This window comes from Pituophis catenifer, unplaced genomic scaffold (genome assembly GCF_029215685.1).
Source record: "Pituophis catenifer annectens isolate HBS135680 unplaced genomic scaffold, rPitCat1.0.hap2 SCAF_2, whole genome shotgun sequence".
In the NCBI taxonomy this organism is placed as follows: Eukaryota; Metazoa; Chordata; class Lepidosauria; order Squamata; family Colubridae; genus Pituophis; species Pituophis catenifer.
In genome coordinates this window covers 278,537,348-278,552,390 of record NW_027256882.1, presented here as the reverse complement: position 1 = coordinate 278,552,390, position 15,043 = coordinate 278,537,348, and the positions used below count along the sequence as shown (strand labels likewise).

Below are 15,043 nucleotides of genomic sequence, written 5' to 3'. Positions count from 1 at the left end.
GTGGGAATGACCCTAGGAAACAGGCGGAAGAGCCACAGTCCAGACCAGGGATCTCCAACTTTGGCAACTGTAAGCCTGGCGGACTTCAAATCCCAGAATTCCCCAGCCAGCTGGCTGAGGAATTCTGGGAGTTGAAATCCGCCAGGCTTTCAGTTGCCAAAGTTGGAGACCCCTGGTCCAGACAACTGTCTGATAAATGAAATTTGGATCTGAAAGGTGACAAACACATCTCACAGAAGGGATCCTCCCTAATTTTTGAGAGAGTAAAAATAAAGTATGAGACTTGCAAGATTCTGTTAATTTAATCTTACCATAAAGACAGAGCTAGTAATCCTGGTTGCACAGGTAGTCCTCAACTTACAACAGTTCACTGAGTGACGGTTCAAACTTACAATGACTTTGAAAAAAGTGACTTATGGCCGTTTTTCACACTTGCGACCTTTGCAGCAGCCCGTGTGATCATGTGATCAAAATTCAGAGGCTTGGCAACTGATTCATAGTAATAACCGTTGCTGTGTCCCAAGGTCACGTGATCAATCTCTCGTGACCAAGCTCTGTTTCAGAGGCTTTCAGAGGCAGGAAAAGAAGTTTTTTCTGTAATGGAGTTTCAGAAGTTTCAGAGGCAGAAAAAAAAAAAAGGCACAGAGCTCATAACCAAGGAATCGGTTGCTAAAATTCACCTCTGGGAACAGCTGGTTGGGAGTATTTCAGTAGGCCGATCCACCCACCAATCAGCTTTTTTCTTATTTTCCTCCCCAAAAACTAAGGTGCATCTTATATTCTGAAAAATACAGTAGATTTTCTTCATGGGAGAAAGGACCAAGCTTCGGTACAGAAATATGTTTGTATAAGGCCACTGTGCTTTTTCCCTGCAACAGCATGGGAAATGGTTTAGAGATCATGATAAACACTCCCATTAAAAAAAAAAAATCAATGATAACAAATCACTTTGACCCAGTGGGGCCCCATGACATGCTCCTTTCAAAGTGGAAAGTATGAGCACACATTTAAGTGACTTTTTAAAAGCAGCCATTCAAATGAAAGAGATCCTTTAAACTATGTCCCGGTAGTTCTCCCCCAAACCAGATCAGGTAGGCCATCTGCCTTTTAGAACAGGGGTCTCCAAACTTGGCAACTTTAAAGACTTATGGACTTGCTGCTTGGGGAATTCTGGGAGACGAAGTCCACTAATCTTAAAGTTGCCAGGTTTGGTGACCCCTGTTTTAGAAAAATGTCAAGTGGAATGGCAATGGATGAGAAATTTCTTAAGAAGAATTTTCCTGACAGTTACAACAATTAACCAGTCGAATGGCTTGCCTCCAGAAATTGTGGATGCTCCAACATTGGAAGTTTTTAAGAAGATGTTGGACAACCATTTGTCTGAAATGGTATAAGGTTTCCTGCCTGAGCAGGGGGTTGGACTAGAAGATCTCCAAGGTCCCTTCCAACTGTTCTGTTCTATTCTATTCTAAAATGGATGATGTATCTCCCAAAAAACATATTGAATACCACAATCTATTCAAGCAATTAAATTCACCTGCCAATTTTCCACCTTATTCAACCCCTGTGATTTCAACGTTGGTGGCAGAAGGGATGTATTTCGCAAATGTACCTTTTGTTTCAGCTGCAATACCGTCTGCTTGATCTGGTGGAATTCTCGGCAGGAGGCACAGCAAGCCCCTGGTTTCACCACATTGTCCACCTTCTCCGAAAAGCCTGCTTTAAAAAAAAAAAAAGAAAGAAAGAAAGAAAGTGGGAGGGAAGGAAAAGCATGGCCCAGTATTTCAGTACAAACTTTTTCTTCTTTTCTGAATAGAGATGAGACTAGGAAGAGCAGAGAAAAATGGCAAAGGAAGCTGTGCACGGAGGTACTTTTTAAAAAGTTCCTTCTTGATCATTCCGTGAGAAGAAGAGGTGCCCTCTGTTTTAACAGCTTTTCCTGTGGATCCTCACAAATGCCTGGAGAGCTGCAAAAAAGTCTTAGCAGCAGCTGTTTCCAGTTAGCAGCTCTTAATGCCTCTTAGAAAACTTCTTTTATATCTTAAGAGAAGGGGTGGGGGGGGGGGGAAGGGTGTACTACTCCACATTTATCTAAATCTTTATTGTAAAAACGTAAAATGTAAAAGACCCACAATGATTTATCAGCTCCCATTAAGAGGGCAAATTTCAGAGCCCATAAATTGTGACACAGTAACCTGTGCAAAGAGAATTGCCTGAAGTTTGCACAAATGCAAACCTTATTGTCCCTAATGTGCAAATGAGACTCCTGGAGTAGAGATACAGGGCAATGGTTGAGAGCAAAAAGGGAATTCTACAATCGATCTGACATTATGTTATATTATGTTATTTATTCTATGTTATTTATTTATTTTGTCAAGTATGTATAAGATAACAGATATAAGTATAAACATGATTATGAATACATGAAATGGATTTGAATAAAAGGGAACATTAGGACAGGGACGGTAGGAACGTTGGTGCTCTTATGCACGCCCCTTACAGACCTCTTACGAATGGGGTGAGGTCAACAGTAGACAGTCTAAGGTTAAAGTTATGGGGATGAAACCACAGAGTCAGGTAGTGCATTCCAGGCATTGACCACTCTGTTGCTGAAGTCGTATTTTCTGCAATTGAGCTTGGAGTGGTTTACCTTGAGTTTGTATCTATTATGAGCTCGTGTATTGTTGCGGTTGAAGTTGAAGTAGTCATTGAAAGATAGGACGTTGTAGCAGATAATTTTATGTACTACGCTTAGGTCAGACTGAAGGCAGCGTAGTTTTAAGTTGTCTAAGCCCAAAATTTCAAGCCTGGTGGTATAAGGTATTCTGTTGTGAGCAGAGGAGTGGGAATATTCTTGTGAAATATCTCTGGACTCTCTCAATTATCAATATGATTATCAATAATTATCAATATGTATCAAGTCCTTTCTAATGTGGAAAAAATAGGCTAAGCACTTTCTGTCCTAAAAGAGCACATTTTTTGTTCTGCCCCTTCCCCCTATAACTGGTGCATCTTCAGCAATTGTGCTAAACTATTTACAATTTTGTTTAAATGATTTGGCACAACTGTGTCATGCCCAGAAAGTTATGTTTAAGATTTCACAAGCTTTACAAATAAATAAATAAATATAAGGATTCAATAGAAAATGAATTAAAGCTTTTTCTTTCTATTTGGAGAATCAAGAAAATAAGCTACTTCTTGAGTCTTTCCAGTATGAAGAAATTTATTATTATTGATAGTATGAAAAATGGTAAAATATCAAGGCTTCATGGTTTTCCTACAGAATGATATAAAAATGCTTAAACTTCCCCCCCCCAAAAATGTCTGAATTTGATACATCATTGACTTTTCTTAATAATTTTTACATGGTAATGTTACCAAATCAGATAAAACTTTTTGTCCTAAAAGAGCAAGTTTTTGTTCTGCCCCGTCCTTCCAGTACTTATGCATCTTCAGCAATTGTGCTAATTACTCTCTGTTTGGATGCATTCTAAAAGGTAAAGGTAAAGATTTCGCTTGCACATATGTGCTAGATGTTTCCGACTCTAGGGGGCGGTGCTCATCTCCGTTTCAAAGCCGAAGAGCCAGCGCTGTCCGAAGACGTCTCCATGGTCATGTGGCTGGCATGACTAAACGCCAAAGGCGCACAGAACGCTGTTACCTTCCCACCAAAGGTGGTCCCTATTTTTCTACTTGCATTTTTTACGTGCTTTCGAACTGCTAGGTTGGCAGAAGCTGGGACAAGTAACGGGAGCTCACCCCGCTACTTGTCACTAGGGATTTGAACTGCTGAACTGCCGACCTTCTGATCGACAAGCTCAGCATCTTAGCCACTGAGCCACTGCATCCCTAGATGCATTAACTGCAACTATATAACAATATAAAGTAGAAATGTATGATGCATTAACTATTAAAAAGAGATACAGATGAATTGCTGATGGAATCTGTCACATGTGAACCAGGGGTGGATTCTAAAATTTTTACTACCGGTTCTGTGGGTGTGGCTTATTTTGTGGGCGTGGCTTGATGGTCATGTGACAATTCTTTAGGATTTAGCAGAGGTACTGGTCTACCAGGCTTTTAACTGCTTGCAGAGCTGTATCGGTCTACCCATTTGTGTTTGGAGCATTCTGGTCTACCTATTTGTTTTTGCAGGCACCGATCTACCACCACACTATCTTTTAACACTGATCAGCTGTAGGGTGGCCCTTTGAAGCCCCTCGGCAAGAGTTTAAACAGTTTTTTTCCTTCTAGCCGATCAGCTGGGACTCAGGAGGCAGCAATAGGGGATGGGGCCAAATAAAAGGTACGAATAATATGGGGGGGCAGGGGGGGCAGAACCAGTTCAGTGACGTCATATCGTCACCGCTACCAGCTTGGCGGAACCAGGCAGAACTGGGAGGAACCCACCACTGATGTGAACTATTAACTATTGACAACTTCTGCTTATTTTGTATCCAGTGACAAAAAAAGTACATATAAACCCCATAAATGAACAAGTCATTTACATATTTTGTTTTAAAAAAATCATGACAGGGTAGGAGGGAAAAGGAAATCTTATCTCTGATGGTTCGAACTCTTGCTTCACTTCTTACCTTTTCCAACCCAGAATTGCTTTTATGCTTTAAAGTCAGTTTCCTTAAATTGAAAGGATTAGAAACTTGATTTTTAGAAAAGATAAAGGCTGAGATTTTACAGATGTTGAGTTCTGGCTCCATGATCAAGGTATTTAAAATAATAGTTTGTGAATGCAGTAATGGAAAATATACAGTCTTCCTATGTAGGCTCAATACAAGATGCAGATAGATCCATCAATCGATTTCAGGCCAGCTACTCTCTCCAATAACCTTGAGTTAATGGCATCTTAATCCCAACTAAGTATAAATACCTGGGAATCTGGAAGTTATAATGAGCTGTGGTGGCACAGTGGTGAGAATGCAGTATTGCAGGCTAATTCACCGCTCACTGCCAGCAGTTCAATTCTCACTGGCTCAAGGTTGACTCAACCTTCCATTCTTCTGAGATCAGTAAAACGAGGACCCAGATTGTAGGGTTAGGGTTATGCTGACACTTTTAAACACTCAGGAGAGTGCTGTAAAGCACTATGGAGCAGTATATAAGTTTAAGTGCTATTGCTATAAGCCCAGCACATTTAGAAGGTACCAGTTGAAGAGACAGGACTGTAGGACTACAGGTATTCACTGTCCTCTCCAAAATGATTTCCTAGAGAGATAGGCTATTGACCAACATAACCAACCTATTTCTAAACTTCCACGCATAATGATGATTTGCAGAATCTCAGTAAAACTGAGCACTGAGATTTTAGGGATACTTAATTCCACAGCACACTTTATAGAAGAGTGAAAAAGAAGCAAACTGAATTATAGAGTAGCTTTTTAACTTTTAAAATATGCCATCTCTAATGTGATAACTACAAGTATTATTCTGACAATATAAAAAGCTGATATTATAGATCAGCAATATAGATCTCTTCTTTTCCTGAAAGCAAAGTTTCTGCTCAGAGAATAAAATAAACTAGCACAGAACAAAACAGAACAGAACAGATCTTACTGGGGAAATATTTCTATTTAATGGTTCCTCTTTAGCATGCCGTATTCTTTTCTTCAAGGAATATTGGGTGTTTCGCTATATGTTAACCATTAGTTTGAGTTTGTATGACATGCTAGTGTAAGGAAGACTTAATAGCAAAAAAGAATCACAGGTTGTTAGTTATGTTGTTTTATCCACAATCTTATCTGTGGGTTGGTTTGGATGATATAGTAAATATACTGTAGTAAGTCAAACTAACATGACTTAATGGGTAAATACTATCTGCAGTGCTGTATATAGCAAAATGTGATGACACCCAAAAGATATGTCCATAATGACTAACTATGAAAATACCACCACTACACATTTGCATCCCAACCTCTGGTTAAATTAAATAAACCATAATACCGATATTTGCACAGTGATGTCATCACATGTACTTCATCATCGGTCCTTCTTGTCTCTCCCAAGGGGTCCCCGTGAGAATTTGTGTGATGTCATAAGAAGTTGCATCCTTTGATGTCAACCTGTAGCTCCATTCTAGTTAGGAAGCTGATGAACCAGGTTGCTGAGGCTGCTAAGTGAATTCTGTTTAGTGAAGGGTTAGAAAAATTACACATCCTAAGCCCTGAAACCTAAATCTTGTCTCATTTATTTTGGCAGTTGCTGCCAGAAAGTAGTCTGTAATGCATTCTTGCTCATGGGAGGTGACTAAATTTGTCATCTGTCTTGTATTAGCTACACTGTGCCTTCATTTGATGATTAGCTATGCTTTATTGTCTGGGTAATATGGAAGAAGATTCCTCATGTCACAAAGATGTTGCCTCTTGCTTTGCAAAAGTTGAAAATATTCCTGAAGCCCCAAAAGAGGCAAACAGCCTTAATTCTATAAACATGAATTTATTGTAAGTTCTGCCTGAATGGAGTAAGATTGCAATAGGCTCTTAATGGGTTATCAATAATGCAAATTGTTTATAGTTTTCTAAAAGGTAGATACTTAAATCTACCACTAGGTGGTACTCAAAGTAGAGTGTTCCAAAAAATAATTATCAACTGGAGGGAACTATATTTTTATACTAACCATGTGCTGGTCTAAAATTCCAGCTACAAACGATTAATAATTTATTGTTTTGTTTTATTCAGTTTATTCCATGTGTGCTGCCTCAACTTATTCCTGGTTTCTAACCCTGATGTGCTTCTACATGAAGCTTTAATGACCAAACTACCTCAGCTCATAGAAGATCCAGATGATGTTCCTTGTCCACTCTCTTCAACCTTTTTTTCTTTCTACCAGATAAATTCCATTAAGGATGAAAAGATGCACTGTGCTGAAAACTACAGGAATTTCATCAGGCTGTACTTAAAGTCTTTCCTTCAAGGTGAGAATAGAGAATAGAATAGAATTTTTTTTTAATTGACCAAGTGTGATTGGACACACAAGGAATTTGTCTTGGTGCATATGCTCTCAGTGTACATAAAAGAAAAGATCCATTCATCAAGAATCATAAGGTACAACACTTAATGATAGTCATAGGGTACAAATAAGCAATCAGGAAACAATATCAATATAAATCATAAGGATACAAGCAACAAGGTTACAGTCATACATTCATAAGTGGAAGGAGATGGGTGATGGGAATGATGAGAAGATTAATAGTAGTGCAGATTTAGTAAATAGTTTGACATGTTGAGGGAATTATTTGTTTAGCAGAGTGATGGCGTTCGGGAAAAAACTGTTCTTGTGTCTAGTTGTTCTGGTGTGCAGTGCTCTATAGCATCGTTTTTGAGGGTAGGAGTTGAAACAGTTTATGTCCAGGATACAAGGGGTCTGTAAATATTTTCACAGCCCTCTTTTTGACTCGTCTAGTATACAGGTCCTCAATGGAAGGCAGGTTGGTAGCAATTGTTTTTTCTGCAGTTCCAATTATCCTCTGAAGTCTGTGTCTGTCTTGTTGGGTTGCAGAATCAAACCAGACAGTTATAGAAGTGCAGATGACAGACTCAATCATTCCTCTGTACAACTGAGGTGAGAAAAAAAATTCTGGAGATGTTTCAGTTTTGAAGCAGCGCCTCAAACAGATCACTGCCCCTCACTGTAGGTTATGGTGACCTGTTCAGCTGCTTACAACTTTGGACCTGTATTGTCTCCGTGTAACTTTTTTTTGAGAATTTGTCCTTCTTTTTGTTTCATTGGTAATGATATTTAGCCATCATGCTCCTCCTTAAACTACTTGGTCTTCCTTTGACTTTGGTACTTGAAGATTAGACTGGACTTGACTTGAGAAATATTGTAGCTTTTTGAATATAAGTTTATTTACATTTGATGATTTACTAAATGGGGTCCTTAGTGCTCTCTGAGCTTGGAGCATCAAGGATCTCACAATTCAACCCTGAACTACAAATATTCTCTTTGGTTGGTAGTTTACTATGTTTCAGATGAAATGAAGAATACTTTGTGAATGCTGGTTTTTTTAGTATGTTGTTTATTAGCATTCTAAGATACTTCATAGACTGATGTTGTTTGTTTAAAATTAAAGAGAGGTGGTTTAATGTTATTCTTTCTGTACTAAAAGAAAGTTGGGTTTCAAGCTTGGCAATTTTATGACAGGTGGCCTTCAACACTCAGAATTTCTCAGCCATGCTGTCTTTCAGGTACACAATAAAAGGCTTTAACCTGCATTGCTCACCACCTCAAATATAGGCAACTACACAAATATGTTGAGCAGCAAGAATAATCTATGCTCAGAATTGGAAAAATGACAATATACCATCCGAAGAGAATCTGATTAGAAAAGTTTTGGAGCGTGTGGAAATGGATAAATTAACAAAGGAGATACAAGAAAAAGAGGAAACAGAATATTACTTAGTGTGGGAGAAATGGTATGAATGGTAGGAGGAGAGAGATAAAAGGAAGGGAAAAATTAAATAATGGTAGAAATTGGAGTTGAAGTATAATTGTTAATATGAGGAAACAAAAATTGTAGAAATGAAAGTGGGTACATGGGTATTGTTATGTATATATGTAAATAAACAAAGATATAGTAGAAATAAGGGAGGGGAAAAATGTATATGAAATTTTTGTCGGATGCGAAACTGTTGAAACAGAAAAAGTGTTAAAGCTTTCCTTTTGTTTGTTTTTAAAAAATGTTTAATAAATTTTTTTAAATAAAATTAAACAATCAAACAAATGCATAAATAAATAAAAGCTTAACAATTGAAAAAAATATATATATGCAAAAAACACACCATTTTTAATAGATCTTATTGTTATTTTTCCAACTTTGTTTTTATGGTTTTTTTATATTGTTTTGTTGGCCATCTTGCTTGCTCCCCCAACTGGGAGGGGTGGGGTAGGGACCTACCCATCAATCAATGAATCCTTATCATCAGAGGACCTAAGCAGAGCAATAGGATTCCTTATTCGTTGTAGTATTTGCTCCTTATTATGATTAGCAGAATCAGAGTAAAGTTTAAAAGGTAAACAAATTAGATGGTAATAGTTCAATGGCAGGACAGCGTGCTTTGCATGTAGAGGTCCCAGTCAGCATAGTTAAAACGATTGTAACATCTAAATTGCAACCAGCAAGAATGAAGAATGCTGAATGACACAGGCCCCCTACTTGGACTTTATATGGGCCAATGTTACCTGCATATTCACATGATTTATGTTTTTTAAAATTGTGCATTATTTTCTCTACTTTAGTGAAAGGTTTGTACCATAGAAGGAATAGCAAAGAGACAGTGAATTGTAGCTTTGCAATGAAAATAATCAGCAATTTTCAGAACTGGAAAATTTCAGTATGAGACTTTGGACAGTCAAAAGTTCATCTCCAAAATGTCAGCTATAATTTGTTTCTCTTTGATCATGCGACTTGCTAAGTAAAGTGTTGAAAGGACTACAATACTTGACATGAAAAAAAAAAAAAAGAAAGATAAATACTAGATGGCAGTAAAATTAAAGGGTTTTTTAAAAATTTCTCTTTGTTGCCAGGTAGTGTTTGTCTACACTTTTCTAACTGGATATCCTCCAGATGTGTTATCTTCTGTTCCTATAATCCATAGCTAGGGATGACTCATGAGGACCATTGATTAACAGAATTTTATGTCCAACACATCTGGAGAGAATCAAGTTATGGAAGGCAAGTTCTGTTACTTTTACTGAATCCCTCAAGAACAAGGGTACAGAATTGTAGACTTATAAGACTTACTGAACTACTTCTCCCAACATCCTTTGCATGGGTCATGCTGATGAAGAATATTAAGAATAATCTTAATAAAACATTATTTGGAGCATGGTCAACTGGCCTGAAGCTTACATGAAATTTACCTGAACAACTGTTCTGCCCCAGCTACGGATCCCAAAGAACGCAGCACACACAAACTCCGAACAAAACTCAGTTTACTTCAAAACTCAGTCTTTTGCAAATGCAAGCTGTTAATAAAACATTCCTAACAACCTGCCAGAAATTCCACAGATAAGATAGAGTCTTACTAGAGTTGGCAGAAAGCCCAGAAGCACTGTTTGCAGAGAAAATCCAAACTCAATGATCAGCGAAACCAACGAACGTTGTTTCCTGCAGCTTTTTACAAGCTGTGTGCAATCTTAAATAGGCTAAGGAAGTGGCCAATTAGCCCCAAGCCTTACTCTCGAGGAGACCTCCTCCTGAGGAACCACTCCTGCCTTTTGGCAGCTCTGCGTGCCCGTGCATTGAAAAGAGGCTCCTCCACTTCATCCTCTGCATTTATAGGAGCCTCTGGAGGTTCTGAAGGCCCTGGCTGAATCCCCGCCTCTGGCCCCACATCTTCTTCAGCCTCCTCGCTGTCCAACTCGAGTGCCAGCTGCACAGGCTGCTGGCGCGACATCATACCAGCCTCCTCCTCGTCGGAATCAGCAACAATCCGCGCAGGCCGCTGGCGGGCCACAACAATAACCTTTATGTCTGCAAAGAACTGGTCTATATAAATTAGATGACTTGATATAATACCTTTATCTCCTTTGGTGCATATTTTCCCATCATCCTCACGTAGGTATCCTTCGTGACAGTCACATCGATAGCTACCAAGAGTATTTACACAGATGTGAGGACAGAGAGGCTCGCTGCTTGTGGCACACTCATCAACATCTGAAAGGAAATATATGTAAGCATTGAGGAAATGAAATGATCAAAAGTAAATATAATGTACATATAAGTTTGTGTTCATTGTACTGAATTTGGAGAGAGGCTGTAGCTCAGGAGAGACATATGTTTTGCATAGGAAAATCCTTGGTTGTTTTCCACTACAGATTATCTAATCAGGTGTCCTTCCAATATCCTATAAAACAGGGGTGAAATCCAGCAGGTTCTGACAGGTTCTGGAGAACTGGTAGCGGAAATTTTGAGTAGTTCGGAGAACTGGCAATTTTGCAGTATCCTTCCTCTGCCATGCCCACCAAGCCATATCATGCCCACCAAACCATGCCCACAGAACTGGTAGTAAAAAAATGTGAATTTCACCACTGCTATAGAAGTATTTATTTATGATCTTGGGGAAGGCATTTTGGAAGGGAGGAAGGAATGAGAAAGTGATTTAGGAGGGACTTGACAATTCACAATTAAAACATTAAAAGAAGCATGATAAAGCAATTCAAAATAACCTCAACTTGATTTTATTTAATATACGATGGGACAGAGAGAAACTTGGGTATGCTTTTAAGATTCCATTACTCTACTCTTCAACAATAAAGATTCATTCCTGGAATCCCTCCGGTGTCTGTTTCTTGACCTGGGCAAGCATATTGTCATTGAACACATCTGATGGTTATCAAGTTGGGAAAAACTGTAATACATAATAGGAATGTTCATTTTTTTTGGAAAATGATAGAAAATAGGTGCTTTTGAATGTATAGTACTGCAACCTCAGTGAGCTGATAGCAACAAGGAATACTTGCACAATTTTGCATGTATATTTGTGAAACCGCAATCCAAAATGCCAGAACATTTGGAAAAGAACAGGAAATTCCAAAAGTAATCATGTTCCTGATGCAAGCCTTTTATTTTCAATTGAAAACTAATATGCAGGGAGAAATTGTGCTGAGTTTTCATCTAATAAACAAGATCTCAAGAATAGAGAGAGAGAGAGAGAGAGAGAGAGAGAGAGAGAGAGAGCTCAGGATGTTCTTATTGAAAGGCCAAAGGACAAAATGGCATCTAATAGAAAAAAGAGAGATCGCATTTCTCCAGTTCCACATACAGAACTGAGCTAGATTGACAGCTGGATTTTTTTTTTTTTGATGTTATGATGTGATAAACCTACTGTATTTTTTGGCGTATAAGACACTCCGGACTATAAGATGCACCTACCTTTTTTAAGGAAGAAAATAAGAAAAAAAAATCTGCCTCTGCTTCTGCCTCCCAGCAATTTTCCTCCTTGCAGCAAACAGCAAACAGCATGTTTCAGTTTCAGTTTCAGCACAAGAAAAAAAAATCTGCCTCTGCCTCCCAGCAATTTGCCTCTTTGCAGCAAACAGCCTGTTTCAGTTTCAGCACAGCCTGATTAGCACAAGCAGCTGATTGTCAGTTGGATCGGAATCCTAACCATCAGCTGTTTCAGGCTGCAGGGATTGCCATAGCCTATTGCTGCCTCCACCCACCCCATTTTTGGCCTCCGCATCCCGTTTTCAGCCTCCACATGCCCAGTTTTTGGCCTCCGGGCACCCCCATTTTTAGTCAGCGGGGCAGAAAATGGGGCACAGGGAGGCGGCAATAGGCTATGGCAATCCCTGCAACAGCTGATAGTCAGGAGGCCAATCCAATCGACAATCAGCTTCTTGTGCTAATCAGGCTGTGCTGAAGAAACAGGCTGTTTGCTGTAAGGAGGCAAATTGCTGGGAGGTAGAGGCCAAAGGGTGGGTGGCGGTGGGTGGGTGGGGCTACACCCAAATTTTCACCCTTTTTTGGGGGAGAAAAGTGTGTCTTATACTCTGAAAAATACAGTACTTTATGTACCAGAGGTAGCAGACTTATTTACAGAATGCAGAACACAATCCACAGCACACTGTCCTACAACACAGGAACTTCAGAAAGACTTTCCAGACATAACTGCAATAGTTGCCTCACTGTATCTTTTGATAGAACTGTCCCTATTCAGAACTGTATAAAGTTAAGACAGCTAAATTCACGCTCACATGTATGGAAAGGCACAAAATCAGCATTTAAACAGTTACATTATTATAAAACTAAGGGCTGTTAGTTCTGCATGTATTTCAACTGCAGTTCTTTGCACCCACCTAAGCAATAGGGTTTTTCTCGGTTCCTGTGTCTTTCACGGTCATACCGATAACCAGGGTAACACGTACATAAGACTCGACCAAAGTTGTCGGTGCACTGCTGTTCACAAGGCGCATCTGCACAAACGTCATAGTCTAAAGAGAGAATATGGCTCAAGTTAGCAGCTGCCCCAAACCGCAAGGGCAATGGAATGTTGATATGCATTTTATCTCTATGTGTTAATGTAGATCTACTCAAAGTTACTCATCATGGAAGGGTAGCAAACCACTGCCCATGATAAAGGACTATCTAAATAAACAGAAAAAGAAAGACAAGTACAATTTTTCAATTGGATCCTGTTTTTCGAAGAAATTTTCTGAAGAAGTTGCCTTTGAAGAATTTATCAGTATGAAAGTCACGTGCAATAAGTAAAAATGGAAAATTATGAGTTGGAGAAGATCAATAATTGTATCTAACTTAGTCCAAAGATCATCCTAGAAAGTCTTATCATGGAATAAATTAGGAACCAGAGTAAAAAATAAACTGGGAGACAATTCAAAAGCAGTGTACCAATCTCCTTAAAGAGAAAATTGTTAAATCAGCATCATCGTCATCAACTATTCAGTTGTGTCCAACCCTCGGCCACTCTATGAATCAGCATGCTCCATGCCCCTCTATCTTGCACTGCCTCCTTTTTAATGTCCAGCCAGCGGGTGCTAAGTTAGTCCCTTCTCCTTTTCCCACTGATCACTCCCAGCATGATTGACTTTTCAAATGAGTCAGTTCTCATGACATGACCAAAGTATAACAGCCTCTGTTTGGCGATCTTGGCTTCAAGTTATATTTTTGGTGAGGTGTTAAATCAAAAAGTACTACTTACGTTGACATGTGGTTTCAAAAAAATGGCCATTAAGTGTGAAAGCAATACTGAATTTGAAAGTTACTCAAAGAAGCTTGGGATGACAAATGCTAAAAAGGCAAGGCAAGACATACATACGTAGATACACCAAAGCTGGGATTAGAAGACATAAGAAAGTGGTGGCCTCGTGATAATAGATGCATGCAGATAACAACAATCCTCATTAGTAATAGTTCACTTTAAAAGAGCCAGAAAATAACCAAAGAACTAAGGTCCAAATAATATAACTTATCAAAGGGGTAACATATCACAACAGTTGGAAAGCAGCCAAAGTGGTCTTCATCTTACAGTGGGCTGATTTGGGTGGAGAATGAATGAATGAATGAATGAATGAATGAATGAATGAATGAATTTATTGATGGTTGTGAGGCAACTCATCATGTTGTTGACATGCTGTTTTATATGTGAGGGGGTCCTTGGTGCTTTCTGAGCTTGCTTGTTTTCTTGTAGACGTTTCATTACCCTAACTAGGTAACATTAACAGATTAACAGAGTTAGAAGGGACCATATAGGTCATCTAGTCCAACCCCCCGCTCAAGCAGGAGACCCTATACCATTTCTGACAAATGGCAGTCTAATCTTTTCCTGAAAGTCTCAAGTGATGAAGCTCCCACAACTTCCGAAGGCAACTTCTGTTCCATTGGTTGATTGCTCTCACTGCCAGAAAGTTCCTCCTCATTTCTAGGTTGAACCTCTCCTTGGTCAGTTTCCATCCATTATTCCTTGTCTGGCCTTCAGGTGCTTTGGAAAATAGCTTGACCCCCTCCTCTCTGTGGCAGCCCCTCAAATATTGGAAGATGGCTATCATGTCTCCCCTGGTCCTTCTCTTCACTAGACTAGACATGCTCAGTTCCTGTAACCATTCTTCATATGTTTTAGTCTCCAGTCCCGTAATCATCCTGGTTGCTCTCCTCTGCACTTTTTCTAGAGTCTCAACATCTTTTTTATAGTGTGGTGACCAAAACTGGATGCAATACTCTAGGTGTGGTCTTACTAAGGCTTTATAGAGTGGTATTAGTGCCTCACTTGATCTTGATTGTATCCCTCTGTTAAGGCAACATAGGATTGTATTGGCTTTTTTAGCTGCCGCTGCACACTGCTGGCTCATATTTAGCTGCTTGTCCACTAAGACTCGAATATCCCTCTCACAGTCACTGCTATTAAGCCTGGTTTCCCCCAGTTTATATGTGTACTTTTGGTTTTTCTTACCTAAGTGTAAGACTTTACTCTACATTGAATTTACTACACATCATCAGTGCTAGTAAGGAATCCTGTTTGCTGTCAGTTTACATCCTGGTGTCTTGCCTGTCTCTGTGGGTAGGGGCAG

The 15,043-nt window shown here is 39.2% G+C and overlaps 1 protein-coding gene across 1 annotated transcript in view; it reads right to left on the bottom strand.

Moving 5' to 3' along the window:
• CCBE1 (collagen and calcium binding EGF domains 1) overlaps positions 1-15,043 on the bottom strand; it is a 181,054-nt gene that overhangs the window by 10,998 nt on the left and 155,013 nt on the right. Inside the window, exons 4-6 of the mRNA XM_070935966.1 lie at positions 12,818-12,952; positions 10,536-10,673; positions 1,613-1,719 (exon numbers count right to left, since the gene is read on the bottom strand). Coding sequence (XP_070792067.1) covers positions 1,613-1,719; positions 10,536-10,673; positions 12,818-12,952 — 380 coding nt within the window. The remainder of the gene's footprint in view (positions 1-1,612; positions 1,720-10,535; positions 10,674-12,817; positions 12,953-15,043) is intronic.